The 17,924-nt window shown below is 36.2% G+C and overlaps 1 protein-coding gene across 3 annotated transcripts in view; it reads left to right on the forward strand.

The window, feature by feature from the left end:
- Window positions 1–17,924, forward strand: part of LOC105152070 (protein apterous) — a 46,465-nt gene that overhangs the window by 8,644 nt on the left and 19,897 nt on the right. The window contains exons 2-3 of one of the 3 annotated variants that reach the window (XM_011066119.2): window positions 5,758–6,049; window positions 6,331–6,736. In XM_011066119.2, coding sequence (XP_011064421.2) covers window positions 5,758–6,049; window positions 6,331–6,736 — 698 coding nt within the window. The remainder of the gene's footprint in view (window positions 1–5,757; window positions 6,050–6,330; window positions 6,737–17,924) is intronic. The other 2 variants (XM_011066121.2, XM_011066120.2) reach the window with 2 other exon arrangements.

Raw genomic sequence — 17,924 nt, forward strand, 5'->3', positions numbered from 1 at the left:
TCTGGCCATTCGGCATTCCCGCGAACTCTCTTTAGTTCGGCCGATTGGTAGCCCGCAACGGCAAAGCGGAGAAGTGCAGATAGTCGGGCAGTTTATCGGCTCTCCGCGGTGTTAAGCGTCGCCCACGCATTTTAAGAGAAAGAGAGAAAGAAAGAGAGAAAACCGCGGTCGGCGCGATGGACGAGGCTATTTATTGTTATCGCTATCGTTGCCGAGCAAGGGAAGCTGATACGCGCGTCACCAGCACACGTGCCACTCTGCGCGTGAATGAGACTACCGAACAGCAAAACGTAACACACACTTCAATTTTAACGCTTTCCTCGAGAATTCTTACCGGCTTTTTTGCTAGAAAATCTAGCGAAAAAAATTTCGCTTAGCGAAGAAAATTTTCTTCTTGCATCTTGAAGAAGACCTTTTATGTTATAAAAGAGAAAACAAACATCTCTTCTCTCCGTCGGAGATAACAGGACGCAACAGAACAATCAGACGTTTATTTGATCACGAATACGAAAAATAGACTGTTATTCGTGATCTTATAATAATATAATATATTGTATTAAATGTATTTCTCGAGGTTTGTGAGATGATCCTTATTGATATTAATAATATGAAATTAATTGTTAATCTAATAATTTTATATATTTCTAGCTTTGGGTATTAACACTAAAAATACCAAACCATCATTACTGATCGTTTCTATTTTTAATGTTTTATTTTTTGTGCAAATGATAGAATTCTGAAATTCTTTGACTTTTCAGTAATTGTATAGCCTTTGATGAAAATTTGATTCTTCATCACACATTCATTCATAACAATTTATTCATTTGATCCTTTTAGTGAATAAGAAATCTTGGTCCTTTTAACGTTAACAGTGTAGTATTGAACTTCAATACTAGAAGGTAAAATTTCTTACTAATCGAAAGAATCAACGAATAAACGTTTCAAAACTGAACAGTAATTGGCGCGTGGTTTAAAAGCATAAAAGGAGCGCTATAAAGAATTCCCAAAGATTATCATTATAGATGAAATTGACAATTCAAAACAATTCCCTTTTGCGTTTTATATATATATATGTATGTGTGTGTAATAATTGTTATTTACTTATTAAAGCGTAACATAAGTTTATGTTAAACAACGTTCGAGAATTCCGAAATTTTGTGTCGTATCTTTTTAGGGGTATTTCCATATAAGGAAAAAAATAGAAGAGTCTTCATTTATTGTCAAAAAAGTAAAATTTTCAAAAGCTATGTTTTTTTTTCAATCACTGATACAAAAAGTTGGATCTGTCATATACTATAATCAAGTTTCGAGTTAAAGACGAAGAACTCTGACGACGTCAGCGACATTGCTGCGCCATTGATATCGAGGACGAGCCATCCCGATAATTTTTTACCCGTCGCCGTCGTTGTCGATGCTGAAAGAAATTTCGCTGACTCAGCCGCAGCCGTTCCGGGCTTCTTCTTCGGGCTTTGAGCACTGAAAAAGAGAGCCGAGTTACAATTTACTGCGATAACGCTGTATCTCGGTAGGTCGTGACGTAAGGTTATCGTGCATGCTTTTCCGTAGTCGGAACGCGTTCAGTCTCGCGTTTTCAAACAAATTACCGTCTGTGACTGGCGCGACGGTTCCATTTTTCAAGTCCCGTCGCTGCGCAATGTTTGTTAACGCTCTTCGCCGACCGTTGTTGACCAGCAGATCTATTCTGTAACTCTTAACGCAAATTTCGTTGTCATTATAACGTTGCTGCGCTCTTTCATCATGGTAAAAAAGCAGTGCAATGGCGTTATAATGACAACGAAATTTGCGTTAAGAGTTAGAGAATAGATCTGCAGGTATCCCAGAATCACTGGATGACTCGAAAAACAACGATAGAACTTCCACAAAATTATATAACTTACATTTGCATCATTGAAAGGCACTTAAAATTCGAAATGTCAAAATTAAAAAATAAACGTTTAACCTTTAATAAAAAATATAATTATCTCACATGTATTTCTGCACTTTATTTTTCTGCTTTTTATATAAAGTTAACAATATTTGAAATGTAAAAGCTATAATACAAAGAACTTAAGGAGTAAGTAAATGAATGTTTTAGATTTGTTATTGCTTATTGCTTTACCTTTGTAATTGACCTATTCATTTTGCTTACGCCTCCATTTTGCTTATTTTCACATGAAAGTATAGTAAGTAGTATGCCGTAAGAAATCGACTAATCACAATCGAATGTGAGAAGAATAATCGACTTTGATTGGTCAATTTCTTACAGTTTATAGTTTACTACACAATATTACCCATTGTAGACGGCCCGTAAATCTCTCACGTGAAAAATAAGAATGTAACAAAAGATCAGTAATTTTGTTTGAGGAGAATTGAATTGAATTACGTGAAAACATTTTTTTACATCCAACTTTCAAAATATGTTGAAGTAGCATCGTTTTATCATTTGCGTCGGGTATACAGTACTTTATTCTTCACTTTTGTCACTATGAATCCTCAGCAACAATAAAACGGGTGTTCTCAACGTTCTTTCAATTATCGCATCGCCGTCGCGAAGTGGCACTCGCGCGGGTCTTGTGAGTATACATAATGAAATGAAAAAAAAAAAAAAAATACAAACAGATTCGATCAGGTATACGAAACAGTAGGACGCGGTTTCTACCAGCAGCCGGAGCGACATTTCTGACGGCATTCTACTCGTTTCCGTGCCGGCATCTCGTGACCGCGGATTCCGCGCGCGCACGTATTATTTACTCCGCGGTTTCGCGAAAATAAGGCGAGTAGAAAAAGGAGAGGATTAAAAAAAAGGGGGGGAAAAGAAAAGGAGAGGGAAGGTGGACGTCTTGCTCTTGTGCAAGCTTTGCCGCCGGGTGAAAGTCTGTTTGCAGTCTACGAGAACACGTTGCCGGACCGCTCTCGAGATGGATAAGGATCTCGAGAGGATCGATCGCGCTCGACCGCCGGCTCTCGTGAGAAATTTATTGGCCGATCACGTCGGCCCTGCCTTTTCCCGTAATATTGTCCCATGCGGGAGACGCGGAACCTCTCAGACGAATCGCGGGATCGGTACTATTTCGATTAAATCAGATCTTTCAAAATTGTTTCCAGTAAACAATTTGAACAAAAAATCGAAATTTAAGATAGACACTTCAAAAGTTTGAAAGACATTTTTGCGAGAACTGTTCTATAAAAGACGTCTAAAAGATATTTTATAAGATCATCTCTAAGTCCCATTTTCACTATATGATGGTTACCTAAAGATTACCACGAAATTCATGAATGAATATCATTGATGACCTTTAATTCTTAGATAACCACATATTAGGAAAACGGATGTCTCATGTTCTGATTTTGGACTTCGTTCGGATTATTTGGATTACTTCCTCCAGTTACGAGTGACGTTTGCAAACATCGCATGCAAAGGTGACGCGTTATCTTTTTTCGTTATCTTTTTTCTATTTTCGTTACCTTTTCCGTCACACGGTAGCATCGTGAAAATTGGGGATGAGTCACGCCCGCAGTTGAATTTGTTTCCATGCGGAACGGACTGAATCGATATTTCCGCAAAATTACAAATGATATCGATTTGCAAATAATTCGTGGCGCGGCTTAATGAGCCTGTTACCGCACACGACGATGGTTCATTATGGGATAGGACAATGCGGGAGACACTCGGAGGAACGCGCATTCCTGCAATGCCTTCGCCGAGTCGATCCGCATTACGTAAGGATCAACAGCGTGCACGTAAAGATTACGTCGCGCTGCGAAAGCTTGCTGAAATAAAGTCAACGGTTAAATAAAGCCGCGTCGGAATTAGCGATTCTGATCACGTCTCGTGCGGTGGTTAACGCGATACAATCGTCTTACGTGAACTTTTGCTTCCCGTTATACTGCACAGAGCCTTTAATATTTATTAATTAAATCTCTGCGAGATCAGAATTGACCCTACTTAATCTAAAAATAAAAAGATTTTTGAGAAATTAGTCTCTTAGCGAGATAGAAAATTTTATTATTCGATTCTATTCGATCTACAATAATAAGGAAGATCATTGGAAAATTCTAAAATCATCATGAAACTTCTAGAAAGGTGTGTGTGTGTGTGTGTGTGTGTGTGTGTGTGTGTGTGTGTGTGTGTGTGTGTGTGTGTGTACAAGGTGAACCAGAGTCGTTGAACCAAATTTTTACTTTATTAAAGAAAATTATCGACTCCGTACTCAATTGAATTATAACGTGTGCAGTCAATTATTTTTTTCATAGGATACAAAGCTGATTCAACGACTCTGATTCACCCTGTAAATATATATATATATATATATATATATATATATATATATATATATATATATAATAGGATAGAAATTTGAATACCTTAGAATAATTCCAGAGAGAATTCCAATGTATGACGTTTAAAAAAATTACTTAAATTCGATTGGAGACAATGATAAAAGTTGTGGACTTTGGTCCTATGCTGTTCTATATTCAAATCCTTTGTAATACCAATAGGTCTTTTTAGAGTGCACAATAGAAAAACTTAACCTATGTATCCATAAATATTATTGTCGAGAATCTTAAAGAGTTTGTCAAAATACACAGTGATGTGTTCTTGTCGTCTACTAGTAGATAAAATTAACGCAGCATTCAAAATTTTTTGTATATAGTCAAAAATTCTTCCCAATTGTAACATCCGCAAGAGCAACAATAGTCAAAGAGAGGCAAAATCAGAGTTATAATCAAATATTTATAAAGAATTTATAAAGAAGAAGAAGAAGAAGAAGAAGAGAGACAGAAAGAGAGAGAGAGAGAGAGAGAGAGAGAGAGAGAGAGTTTGCAATTTATATCTACGCAATCAGACGGGCATGTTGCGAACACTTGAAACACACAGTGGCTGCCATCGGATTGGCCGCCTTCGTGCCTTATAGGGTCTCGCACATGCGCGCGGGCGCTCTATGTATCTTGCGACATCCATCAGACGACCGACTACCATCGCTGGTGTGCTACTCTTTCTTTCCGCGCGTTTCTTCCCTCTGGTGACAGCGGCGGTTGCAACCCGTCGTCACTTCACCTCCATTCCATTCGCGAGTTCAGTCCGATCGGTCCTGCTTGTTCTCTCCGTGTCCTCTCTTTGTCCTTTATATCCTTTTACCTCACTCAGTTTCCTCTTCTTCTTTGGTCTTGTTGGTCCCTTTAATTCGTTGATCCTTTTCGTCTTTCTGTCTTAATATTTTTACTCTGTTAATTGCCTTATTTTTATGATGTCTTAATTCTTCCGTTAAATTCTTATAAGTCCTCTTTTCTTTTGTTCTTACTTGCTATTTATTATTTTTCTTTTCTTGACTTCTGTTCTTTTATTTTCATTCGTGTATTTTGACATTTTTTGTTTTTCTCAATCTTTTTATATTATTGATAATTTTTTTATCTTACGATTTTCTATTAATTATAATTTTCTTTAATAGCTATTTTCTGAATTATACATTTCGATCGCTCAAAGTCATGCTTAATAAGTAATAATAAGAAAGTAATAATACTATTTTTATTTACAAATTCCTGATAAGGAATACTATATGTGAGAGGGACTTTTTATTGTTTCTTAATTTCAAGAAAAATGACAAGTCACAATTAATATGGATTTTTTTCCGAATATAACATAAGAAATGTCTCATACTCATATTACCGGCTTCACCTCTTGCATGACAAAACACACACATGGATACCGTCGATTCGATGCGCTAACTAAAGTGTCGATACATCGATTTGTTCCAGCAGCCGCCCAGCTCGCAGGAGCGTGGCAGCGGCTTGGCTGTGGGGCGCCAGGGGGGACCCGGTAGCACGGGGGGGCCCGGTGCGGTGGATCAGGCGAGGGATTTGAGTCCCTGCCTTCCTGCGTCGATGGGCGATGCTGCACGACCTACTACTCTACCGTGCAGTCCTCCTGCTGCCCATCATCACGGGTCCCATCATACGCCCCTGCATCAGACCCACTGTGGCACCAATAACAACTGTTACGACGGCTCGACTACCCCTTATGAGTCGAGGGATTACGATTCACCCGGAGGTACGATTATCTTATAACTATCGAAGGTCAGGCGAAGGATGTCAGAAACCATTAAGATGGTTGGGTTCGAGAATTGATCAATAGAATTAACCATATTTTGAAATATGTTTTATTCTTTGAAACTTTCAACTTAATCTTTAGAGTAATCTTTTGAATCTTTTGAATCGTAGAGATATCTGAATTAGTTAATTTATTGAGTGCTTTGTAGTATAAGGTATTAATAACGTTAACGATGAATGGAAGTATGAATTATTGATAAATCCTTCTGTTGTATTTCTCAGCAGGCGGGCAAGAATACAGGGGCAGTGGTGGAAACTTCGAGAATGCCAATGATCTAAGCATGCCATCGCAAACAGCGCATCACCATCATCATCACCACCATCATCATCATCATCATCCCCATCTGCATCCGCAGGCTCAGGACCAACAAACCACGACAGACCACTTGCATGCCATCCCGAAGCTGGAACCGCCGCCTACGCCGCCCTCGCAATCCGAAGATGTCCCGGGGAATGTAGTTTGCGCGGGATGCGGTCTCAAAATATCAGATAGGTTCTACCTCCAGGCAGTCGACAAGAGGTGGCACGCTGCGTGCCTCCAGTGCTCGCACTGTCGTCAGGGTCTCGATGGGGAGGTCACCTGCTTTAGCAGAGACGGCAATATCTACTGCAAAAAGGACTATTATCGGTGAGCGAACGCTTGGATTTGCATTAACAATCTAGACATTCTAGACATTCTAGAAGTAAGCCTACTTTAGCGTAATTATAGTTTTTTTAACTATGATGACAAAAAAGGAAGAAAATTTTAATAATGCCGATGTTGTGGGCGAGATTGGCGCAAAGCGGTTTGATATTAAAATAAAAATGCGATGCAAAAAGAGACATGTGAATCAGTGATTCAAATACTAGAAGAAAATACGAAGTTGCTATTTAACGTGCTCGCAATTGCACTTCAGGCTCAAAGAAGACCTCTTAACTTAAGGATCGCTGAATACCTTCGCGCAAGAGAGGCTCGACACTTGAGAAGAGAATCTTGATTTCTCCAACGTGGACGATCTTATTGATGTCCGCGATTGCTGAGCGATTTCGTCCTATTTTCGATGAGACGAGACCGCGACTTGTTACGAAGTCGCCGAGAATAGCCTGCACCGCTCACGCGAGCAAGTCAAGCGCGAAGTAATTTCTACCGATTTCCAGGGCCGATTTGAAGAACGCGTTGAAAAAGAGTCGCATCGCCTGTTACGTAACTGCCGTTTCTCCGCGAGCGTGCATCTGTGATTTCGGTCGTTATGAATGCTTGTAACTATCTACAAATTGCATTGACAGAGCCGCATTACGGAGGATAATGTGAAGCGCAATTTTTGAGCGAGCTCTTCGTCGAGACTGTTTGGCTCTGAGAAATACGCAGTTCTCGGTATATTCTCGAAATTTTGAAATCTCCTGGGAATTTTCGTAAAAATGTTCTTACGAGGAATACTGTAAATGTAGATGACTTAGGACAGTGCAAATAATTTGGGATAGCATGTATTTTTTGTTAAATTCAATTATGGAATCCATCCATGAGTCTCTAAAGGATAACTTTCACACTTATTTTTAGAGACTCATAGATGAATTTCATGATTGAATTTAACAAATACATGTTGTCCCAAGTTATTTATACTGTCCCAAATCACCTACATTTGTGGTACAATTAAGATACAAATTTAATCTATAAATCATATACTTGCGACAGCAGCGGAAAAAATTTTGAAAATTTTTAAAAATATTACATATTTGTATAAAAACGACGTTGATAAATGGATTTGTCATATCACTTTTTTCATTTGTCATAACACGAGCGCGTGAAATGTTAGCTCTATGATTCGTGAACTTTATTAATTAATAATTTAAAATCTGTTGTAATCTCGATATTTTTTATGTTAAAACTATTTGCTTAGAATATTAAAAAAAATCTGCTCTCAAAGGGACACCTGGTGATTTTGGGATTTGTGCACGCAACTTTTTTAGGAAAGAAAATAGATGATTGGCTAAATCACGAAACTCTACACGGAAAAAAAATGTTTGGTTGAACTAATTGGAATTCTGGTGGAAAATGAACGATTTAGAATTCTGGTTAGATCTACAAGATTTCTGGTTAAATCTACTGAATGTTGATTATTTCAATTAGAATTAATAGATTTAATCAGAAATCTTGTAGATCTAACTAGAATTCTAGATTGTTCAGTTTCCACCAGAATTCCAATTAATTCAACCAAACATTTTTTTTCTGGGGAGCTTACATTTATAAAAGTAGAGCCACTTGAAAGTAACTTTTGTATTTGTCGTATAGGAGTTTAATGAATAAATTCTGGTAAAATCATTTTTGTAATATATCGATGGCCACTTGCGACGCGTTGTTATGCAGGGCCGTAGCGGAGAGCCTGATGTCGTGTCGGTATCCCAGTCGGGCCTCACACGGTGTCGATTTGCGCGTTGTCGCTTCGTAGGTACGGGGGCCGACCCATACGTACCGTGATTCACGAACTAATGGTCACGACTCAACCATTTACCTCCGGTGGAGCGTCGATTGTTGATAAGTAAATCACTGCCGATCTACATTTCGCGAACGGCGGACGTACAACACGTGCATCAGCCTCACCCGCTTTCGAATGACCTCTGGAGCCACGTCAATTACCAGCAATTCATCAATAGTCAAGTTTTCAAATCGCTTGATGAAACTTCGAATGATCTAACATAGTGTAGGAAGTAAGCTGATGTCATTTTGGTGTCAAAATGACATCTTTGACAACATTTGTCCTCAGAAGTCACTGGTTTTCGTGATAATTGCAAAAAGAAGGAATAATTAAGCTAACATTATTCGATGGATTAATTTGAGACTCGATATTAATTAATCACTCTAGAAATATTGAAAATTGTTGATTCTTTGCTATTTACGAGTTACATCAAATGTCTCTTCGCGTTACATGGATTTAATCTCGGCGCGTCCGCCATTGCGGCGTCGTCACGCCACAAACTCATCAATTACGTGGCTTCATCGGTGTCTCCTTAATGTCTTATCGTCTTAAAATCGTCGTGGGCGAACATAACTCGCCCGTTGGTTCTGTCGCAATTTCGGGAACTGCCTCTCCATGTCCTCCCTTTCTCGCGCTGTGCCACCAAAATCGCATTAGCCGATCTTAGGAGGGTGCACCCGAGATCCCGGGATAAGCAGCTGGTTCCGTCGGACGCGTGCTCCGACTTCCGAGCGCGGGTAAAATAAAAAGAAAGACGAGAAGTCACATGTATGCGCGCAGTTCGGGGAACTAAATTAGCCACCGCTCGTCACTTATGGTGATTCGGTTCGTTAGGTACCTGATGTGATCTTAATAGCATAATAGTATAAATAAATATATAATAAGATTTACTTTACGCGTAGAGATTCTATAGAGATTTTCCGGGGACTTTGTGCGATGTTCTTGCTGCACAATTCTTTTTGATTTCGTGGCAATCATAAAGGCTACGATTATAGGCTTATTATTTTGCTTTTCCAAGCCAGGTACACAGCGTCTTTTCGTTGCGTCTTTTCGCGGCACTCGAGACGCTCTCCATTTACTGCTTGAAACTTAAGGCTAGTACAGACGTTTACATAAAGCTGGTTCTATACATTAGTCGCAAGTCAATCTCAAACTTGTTGCCAAACATAGGCATAGTCGAGTCTTATATTTAAGATTATCTTGAGGTGTTATGAACCAGTCAGACTCTGATATTCATAGTCGTTTCTTACTTCAAGATCGTTTTAAGTAATGTCTTAAGACGCTATGCGACCTTCTGATTGATTCATGACATCTCAAGACAGAACTTAAAATGATCTTGAATATAAGAACCGATTATGAATACCGGCCTCTGGCTGTATCAGAGTCTTAAGATGGTCTTAAAATAAGAACGAACTATAAATTCCGGCCACAGAGATCTTATAACAGAAGACACCCTATCTATTCAAGATGACAAATTTTTGATTGGCTTATCGTTTTTGTCAACTTCAGTAAGTTAGTATAAGTAAGATAGTAAAAGTTAGAATAAGATAGCACATATATAAAAAGAGACAATACATATACCCTTCTTTCTTATTCTTGTTTTGTGACAAAATTGCTTGCAGCCAAATTCTGTTATAGGGTTTCTAGTCAAATGAAGAGTCAATTGATTTAAAATTGATGCTTTAGATTGTCACAGCAAGCTTGCGATTAACGTGCAACTAATATAGAACTAACTCATTGCACTAGGAAAATAAATCAAAGTCTCTCCTTTCTATGAAATAAAGAACACTGATTAGTTGATTTCCTTATGTTTTGTACATTATGCGTTATGCAAAGATCTGTGCTCTGATCTTTAAACTTTTTGTTATCGCGAATTCGTATGTTTCTTGTTTGGGAAACATAACATCCTGGGAAGGAGGTGTGCACGCGTCGGATTGCATTCACACGTCGCGCATTCGTGCACGCGAGTTCCGTTGACGAGCGTGCAAGTGCTGCGCGGCATCTTATGTACCCGGCATCGAGGATGAAATAGCACAGACATCCCGTCACGACACGATTTTAGCCCAAAGTCTTATCTCATTGCTTCGCATGCGCGTTTGTGGCGACCGACTGTTATTAGCCGGGAACGTCGCGCGTCCATGCGACTAGCTCGACTTTGCCATAACATCCATTTGAATGTTTGTTCTCCACAAGAATCAGTGAATATCTGTTTGATGGATTATTCACTTTCCTAAGAATGTCCCTTAAAGCACCGTTTCCAGTAAAACAATTCAATTGTCAATAGGATACTAAATAATCTAAAAATATCTCAGAGAGATTTGAACAATTATGGACATTTCAAGAATCTTTTTTTATAATATTTTTTATATTTTAATTAAAAAAATTTTGTTTAATTCATTACCTGATCACTACTGAATTTTTTCTGCAAAACTTAATAACATATTTTATTGTATATTGTCACTCTGATATTTCATTACGCATTCGTGCGATGAAATCGATTTTACCACAATATCTATACAAATGCTTGTTTTGCAGGATTATCCGTTTGATGAACTATTCACATTTTCACAGAATATCCCCGATTGTTAAATTTGTAATGTCAAGTGGTATCCAATTTGAGTCATTTTTAATGATTTCTATAGGTCGCTTTCTCATTCAATATGTCATTAATTCAAATAATGAAGTTAAATAATTTAACTCAAGAAAATTAAGTTTGATTCAAATCTAATTTATTTATATTTATTAATTGTAAGTGCATATGTTAAAATGAACAATATTTATTTTAAAACTAAGCAGTTCACATACAGAAATAGGTTAGATTAGATACTGTTATTTTTTAACTACATGTTGTTTATTTAAAAATAATACATTTTTATATGAAAAGTAAAGATGATAAAATATTATCTAATTCAAGGAATTGGTTCAAAGTATCGCACTAATTATATGAAAAATTGAATCCAAATGAATGAGTTATAGTCTTCACATTCATAATTTTTGAGCTACAATATGTCAGGTGTACTATGAGCACAAATTTTACATCTTTTTTTTCACATTATAAACTACATCATATGCGAAAAATTAACTTATTTCACGGGACCCAATTTATCATACAATTATTATATCTCGTTATAATTGTATGGAAAATTGGATCCTTGTAAAGTAAGTCAGTTTTCACATATAATGCTTATATTAATGTGATAAACAAAAGATGTAAATACAAGGTTCAATAATAGATAGTTATCGAGCTACGGTATATCAAAGATAATTTGCATGTGAACAAGTTTTATACTAGAGATGAGCTAAATAGTTAATTTTTAATAAGAGTTATGTGGTCATTTATTGTTATTATTATTATTATTATTATTATTATTATTATTATTATTATTATTGTCGTTACTTGTATATAACTAATAATTTTAATAATTAATTTATAATTAATTACTTCAAATTTTGTAAAATCAATAATTATCTTATTTCAATCGAAATCAAAGCAAAGTTTTAACTTTTTAAATATTATATATATAAAAATTTTCAATAAGTAATAACATATAACATAAGAAATGTATTGATAATGTCTATACATCATGTAATTGCAAAAATTAATAACAAAATCCAGTGTTCGTTTTATAAATATATTATTAATATTTATAATATTTATATAAAATATTTTTAATATAGACAGAATTTTTTAATTAATTTTAATTTCAATATTTAATTAACTTTATCAATAATGAAATTGGAAAAAATGTAGAGACAAAGATAGAATGATAAATAACGCTAATAGACACCTCTTTGAACGTGAAGGCATATAGCTTTTTTAAAGGCTGCCTATTTATTATATAACAAATTTTCTAAAAACGTTTTCATTTTCTAACGAAGTTTCAAGTTTTCAGAAATCCTCAATTTTACAGCCAATCAACTCTTTCAAAAGATCTGTCATACACAGTGATAGCAATGATATGACTTGTACATAGGACGCAGCAAGGAAATTGCCTTAGTCAATGTTAAAATTTTTACTACCGTAAAGACTTTCTTTTTCTTTAATATATTTGAAATCTTTCATTTTAAGAATTTATTGCCTACTTACGCTGCTGGATTTTTTGTGTGGAAAATTTGGTAATTTGCTTTAAGTACATTGTTATTCTGATATTTCAGATTATAACAGTTATCTTACTATAGAATTCTCGGAAATTTATTTCGAAATCTTTATAAAATCCTAAAAGGATAAGTGACGCTAAAATTTCGCACAGTCTTCAAACAGATGGCTATTACAATTCACTGTTTCTCCAATCGCCTCAAGGCGATCGCAAGGCCAAGGATGACCCTGCGTGTCGACGGCTCTTAAAGCCTTAACGAGTCACTTTCTGAGAGAAGAATACGAATATCGCCGCTTTACATGTCGAAAGTACCTCGTCACCTTGCGTGTTACTTCGGCCCGCCCGGGTGGCTTTGTCGTAAAAATTGCTTGCCCGTAAAGAGATCGTTGCACGTCGAGGAAGTAAGAGCTTCCTGGACTGTTCGTTCCTTTCTTCCTCCCCTTCCTCCACCGTTCCACCTTCTTTTTTTTCTCTTACCATACATTTTTCTCGAGCGCGCCTTCGTCGTGCTTCGATCCGCGACGCTCGGCGAGTTCTACATTTGCAGCTGTTAATCGAGGCGTGAATGGAAGAACACAAAATTGCAAAAATTCACGTTTCCTTAGGTTCACATTAAAATCGGAATGTACAGAGTTCTATAATTATTTGGAGAACCAAAATACGAAAAATGAAATATATTATATGTATGAAAATTTTAATTTACTGCAACATTGTAAAATAATAAAGTTTCAAAAAATTTTAAGGTTACGAGTTTCTACAAAATCTAAAGTTCTATAAAACTTGTAAGGATGCAGCTTTCGAAAGTTCCGAGAGAGGACTGGAAGTATTTAATAATCGACAATTCAGGTGATTAAATTGACATAAATATATACATATAAAAATTTTGCTACATTTTTATAAATATACATAAGAAAAATTTATATTTATAAAATTTATATTTATATAATAATAAAGATATAAAGGCTTCTATATACGAAAATATGTTGAAAATTCACGGGCTTCCGTGTGCCGGCAATGCGAAAAATGAGAGGGATGAAGTTGTTAAACTTGTTGACAATTCCTAATAGCGAAAGACGCGTCGCATTGGATTTGCTAAAATGTAGAGTTCGCAGTAGGGTTATTTTCGTTATGGATAGCCGTTGAAGTGATCGTCGGTGTAGGGCGCTCAACCCTCGCACTTTCCTTCGCCACTGGTTATTTATCGGTCGCACTCGCACCACGTAGGACGCTGGACACGCATAATTTATCACGTGTGACTCCTTTACACATGGCGGTCATAAGGAAACTCCGGATGAGTCGTTGTGAATCCCGATCAGCCTTGCATTCTCGCGCGATTATCTCTAGATTTGTCGAGAGCCTCGATAAGCTTTCTCAAATAATATGTATCGACATCACAGTCATTACATTCTGTATAATTGTTAAAAAATCAGTTTTAATGTAAATAGAATGTAAAAGCGCCTTAAAAGAAATATTTCATTAGTAAGTGCGCTTAGATACCAGGAAGAAGTAATCTTTAAATTCTCTCTCTTCTATATTTGGCTCCTTTAATCGAATTTTTATAGAACATAGCACGTCATTTATAGCACAATGCTTTTTTTTTTATTGAAATGGACAGCGCAAGTTATTCGACACTTTTATATCTTCGTTCATTATCATAATCATTTGCACTCATTCGTTACTAATTTCACGCAGCACTTAACGTAAATAACTCACGAGGCTGATGCACTTCCCTCTGTAAAAAAGAGCACCGAGTGGCACACGGAATTCAAGTGTACGTACCACCGGATCTGGAACATGTATCTGCTCATTCATTAAACGCATTAACGCGATTTATCAGCGATCAACAGTATAGACACGCTTCGATTCCCATTCTCATCTATAGTTGCGTTAGTGAACGAAGCGGAAAGAACGAAAAAAGTGGGAAAAAAAGGAGAGAACTTGATTGAGGAATACTTTTTTAGTCATAATTCTTTAAGCTATTTTTGGCTTTTTCATGTAACTTATTATTATTTTTCGTTTAACTTATTATTTTTTGTTCTGTTGCTCCCTCGTCTTAAAACCTTTTTAATTCTTTCAATTTTTCGATATATATTTGAATATTTGAATCTTGATATCTTTTATGCTGTTTTTCATTAAATTAAGATGATCAAATCCTTAAGAAGACAAAGAGGAATATTAAAAAAATTCAATATTAATAATCATAATTAAATTTTAATAAATTATCATTTTTTAAATAATTATTAACATAAACAATATTATATTATTGTATTCGTAAATAACTAATAACATTTAATGTATGACGCTTAAGAGCACAATAAAAATTATCTCAAGTTTAGAAAGATTACATTTTATTTTTTTAAATTGTACTTTTCTACTGAATGTATTTTATAAATAAAATATCTGGATTTTTAAATTAAAAATCATAAAATTTTTCACATATTAGTAAAAAATTGTATTTTAAACTTATTTTCACTTATTATTCTACATTTATTACTTCTACACTTAAAAGAAGGACAATTTATAATCATGTCCATAATTTAGGACAAAATTTGAAACTATCCCTCCTAATTTTGAATGGTTGGTCACTAAGCATTGAATATTTGAGAATATTGAGAATACTTTGGGTCAAATTTGGAACACTTAGAATTTTTATATCTAATTACCAGTTATTGTTTAAAAATATCTGACTAGATTGCTATAATTCTATTGTACATTGCAATAATTCTTGTTTAAGCGTAAATGCTTTTCTTAAATGTTTTTAAACGTTTTAATGTTTTAAATGTTTTAGCGTTTTACTGAAACGTCAAAACGTTTTAATGTTTTAAATGTTTTAACGTTTTACTGAAACGTCAAAACGTTTCATTTGAAACGTTTAAAAATACTTATCTTAAACACATCTAATCGTTTTAAATGAATAGTAATTTAAATAATTATTTTGTTACATCGCGGAATTCAATATTATTCATTCAATATTATTATAGTATTATAAGTTTATGATTCTATACGTTTCGAATTCTCCTTGATTTCGAAAGTGAAACTGTTTGATCGTTATCAGTAACGGAGGATCTTGTTAAAGAGACGCGAAACAAGTTTCTCGCGAATTCTGTCGTCGGCGATGATCACCGGATGCTGTTTCCGTTATAGGAAGTGGTCGTCTTAAATCAACGGCTTGCAAAGGAAATAGCGAGTGGTAATTGAGCCATAACCCTCGGCCGGCAAACACACAAATATTTCAGCGTTGGGAATCCGCTCATAATTTAGCTCTTATAATTAAGATGCTCCGGCAACTTACTGAAAGCATCTCGCCTTCGTTGTATCCGCGAGAATCACGCTGTTCCGATAAAACGAGGACCGGTATCGCGATATCTTCTTTAAAATAAGCGTAATCTGTGCTCATAAATACTACGTTATTATAAAAAATAAATCAATGCATTTCAAAACATCATTGACTAACTTCAAGTTTGCAGCGTCGGACGTTCAAAAATTGAAACGTTTCAAGATAAATTCGCAGATACGGGATTTTAAAGTCTAAAGGTCTCGAAATTATTGTCAAAGAGAAACAAACTCCCGAAAATCTTAAAGCTTTGTAGACTTTGTTTTTTCAGAGGGTACATTTCCAGATACGAAGACAATCTTCGATGAATTAGATCTCGGTAATGATTAAGCTATCGATTACGATCTCCGCGTTGTCTCTCAAGAATTTCGAGATTCTTTAACTCGAAAGAGATTGAGAAACGTGGCAGTGGGTAATTTTAAATATAACGGAGTCACGACCTCGGTCAGCCGACACACACGTGTCGTGGCAACGACGGGTCGAGCAGGGTAACATAATATCCGCGTAATGACCGACCGAGCGACTCTCGGATGCGCATCGTAACGCATCGTCAGGACATACATCATCGGTAGCCATTCCAGTGTCGCGATATCTCTCCGATCCTTTTCTTGGATGGCGGTAATCGCACTGTGACTTTATACCTTCTCTTCGTCATCGTAACTTTGGAACCTTAGAACTTTGGAAATTTTACGACAACTCTTCCCTTTCCTTTCTACGGAGTTACGGACTTGATACTGTGAGAAATTGCAATATCATTTTATGTCTGTGAAACTTCGACACTTGAGGAAACTTCGTGACTCCTTCCTTTTGACATTTCGTAAGTTCGGCGCTTTGAAACTTTTGAATATTGCAAATCTCCTTAATCGTGACACTATAGATCTGTTCTCTTTCCATACTTCAGGACTGAATTGCTTGCATAGTTCATCTTTAATTCTTTTTTTTACATTAGAGAGAAAGAAACAAGAGATGAATTGTGCAAAGCTGCGTTTATATTCGGTGAACAACAAGGATAAAATGGCTGCATGTAAAGGTAAAGATTTTGAAGCTCAAGAAGTTCAGTCCTGGTATGGAAAAATAAGTCTTATATTATGACCATATTGGATCGCAAAGTTATGAAATCTTGAATTTGTTAAAATTATGATCTTAATTAGGTCTTAAAATTATGCAACTTATCGGTGTCTTCATCTTTAGATTTCGAAGCTCGGTTGTGAAAAGCTTCACATTTCTCATATAGGATGTCCACTAAAAAATTTTAAAGAAAAAAGATAATTAAAACCGCTTATTAAGAAAAGTGAAATAAATTAAATATGTAACTTTATGACCTGTCAGTAATTAATAAAAAATAAAAATGTAAAACAAAACAAATCTAATAATCCGCTCGACTATCCTTCTCTTTTCAGGTTTAAAAGTTTCAACTTTAAATTGCTCTTTTCCTAAACAAAATCTTGCCTACGTCCATGATTTAGAATTATCTAAAAGCATCTTTGCCAATCTCGAGTATTAATTAATTCGTCCCCCGCGTTACTGGAAACACTAGAAAATTCTTTTAAAAGGTGCAAAACAGTTTGTGCAAATGGTAGCATTCAGTTGACTAAGACATCAAGGACACCGCGGGGATCTTTCTGGAAGTCCTCGACGAGTGAATTATATCCGCTCAGTTGGAACATAGCTAGTCTCTTTATTACGGATGGCAGGACGCAAGTGATCGGCGCGATACTTCGATGTAGTAGATCCCGTGAGATAGCGAGCGTATTTGTACGGGTGACACCTGCATGCGCGGGGGCCTCGCTTTACGCATCGCCGAAGAGAACACGAACGACGTTGGTTCTTGCGTTCGTGATGTACCAGCTCGTGTTATCAGATTCACGTACAATGGCGCCCCGCTAGCATCCGTTTGTCCATCCGCACCACCGGACACCCCTGCGACATTAA

The sequence above is a fragment of the Acromyrmex echinatior genome, chromosome 17, assembly GCF_024713525.1.
Source record: "Acromyrmex echinatior isolate Ae372 chromosome 17, ASM2471352v2, whole genome shotgun sequence".
NCBI lineage: Eukaryota > Metazoa > Arthropoda > Insecta > Hymenoptera > Formicidae > Acromyrmex > Acromyrmex echinatior.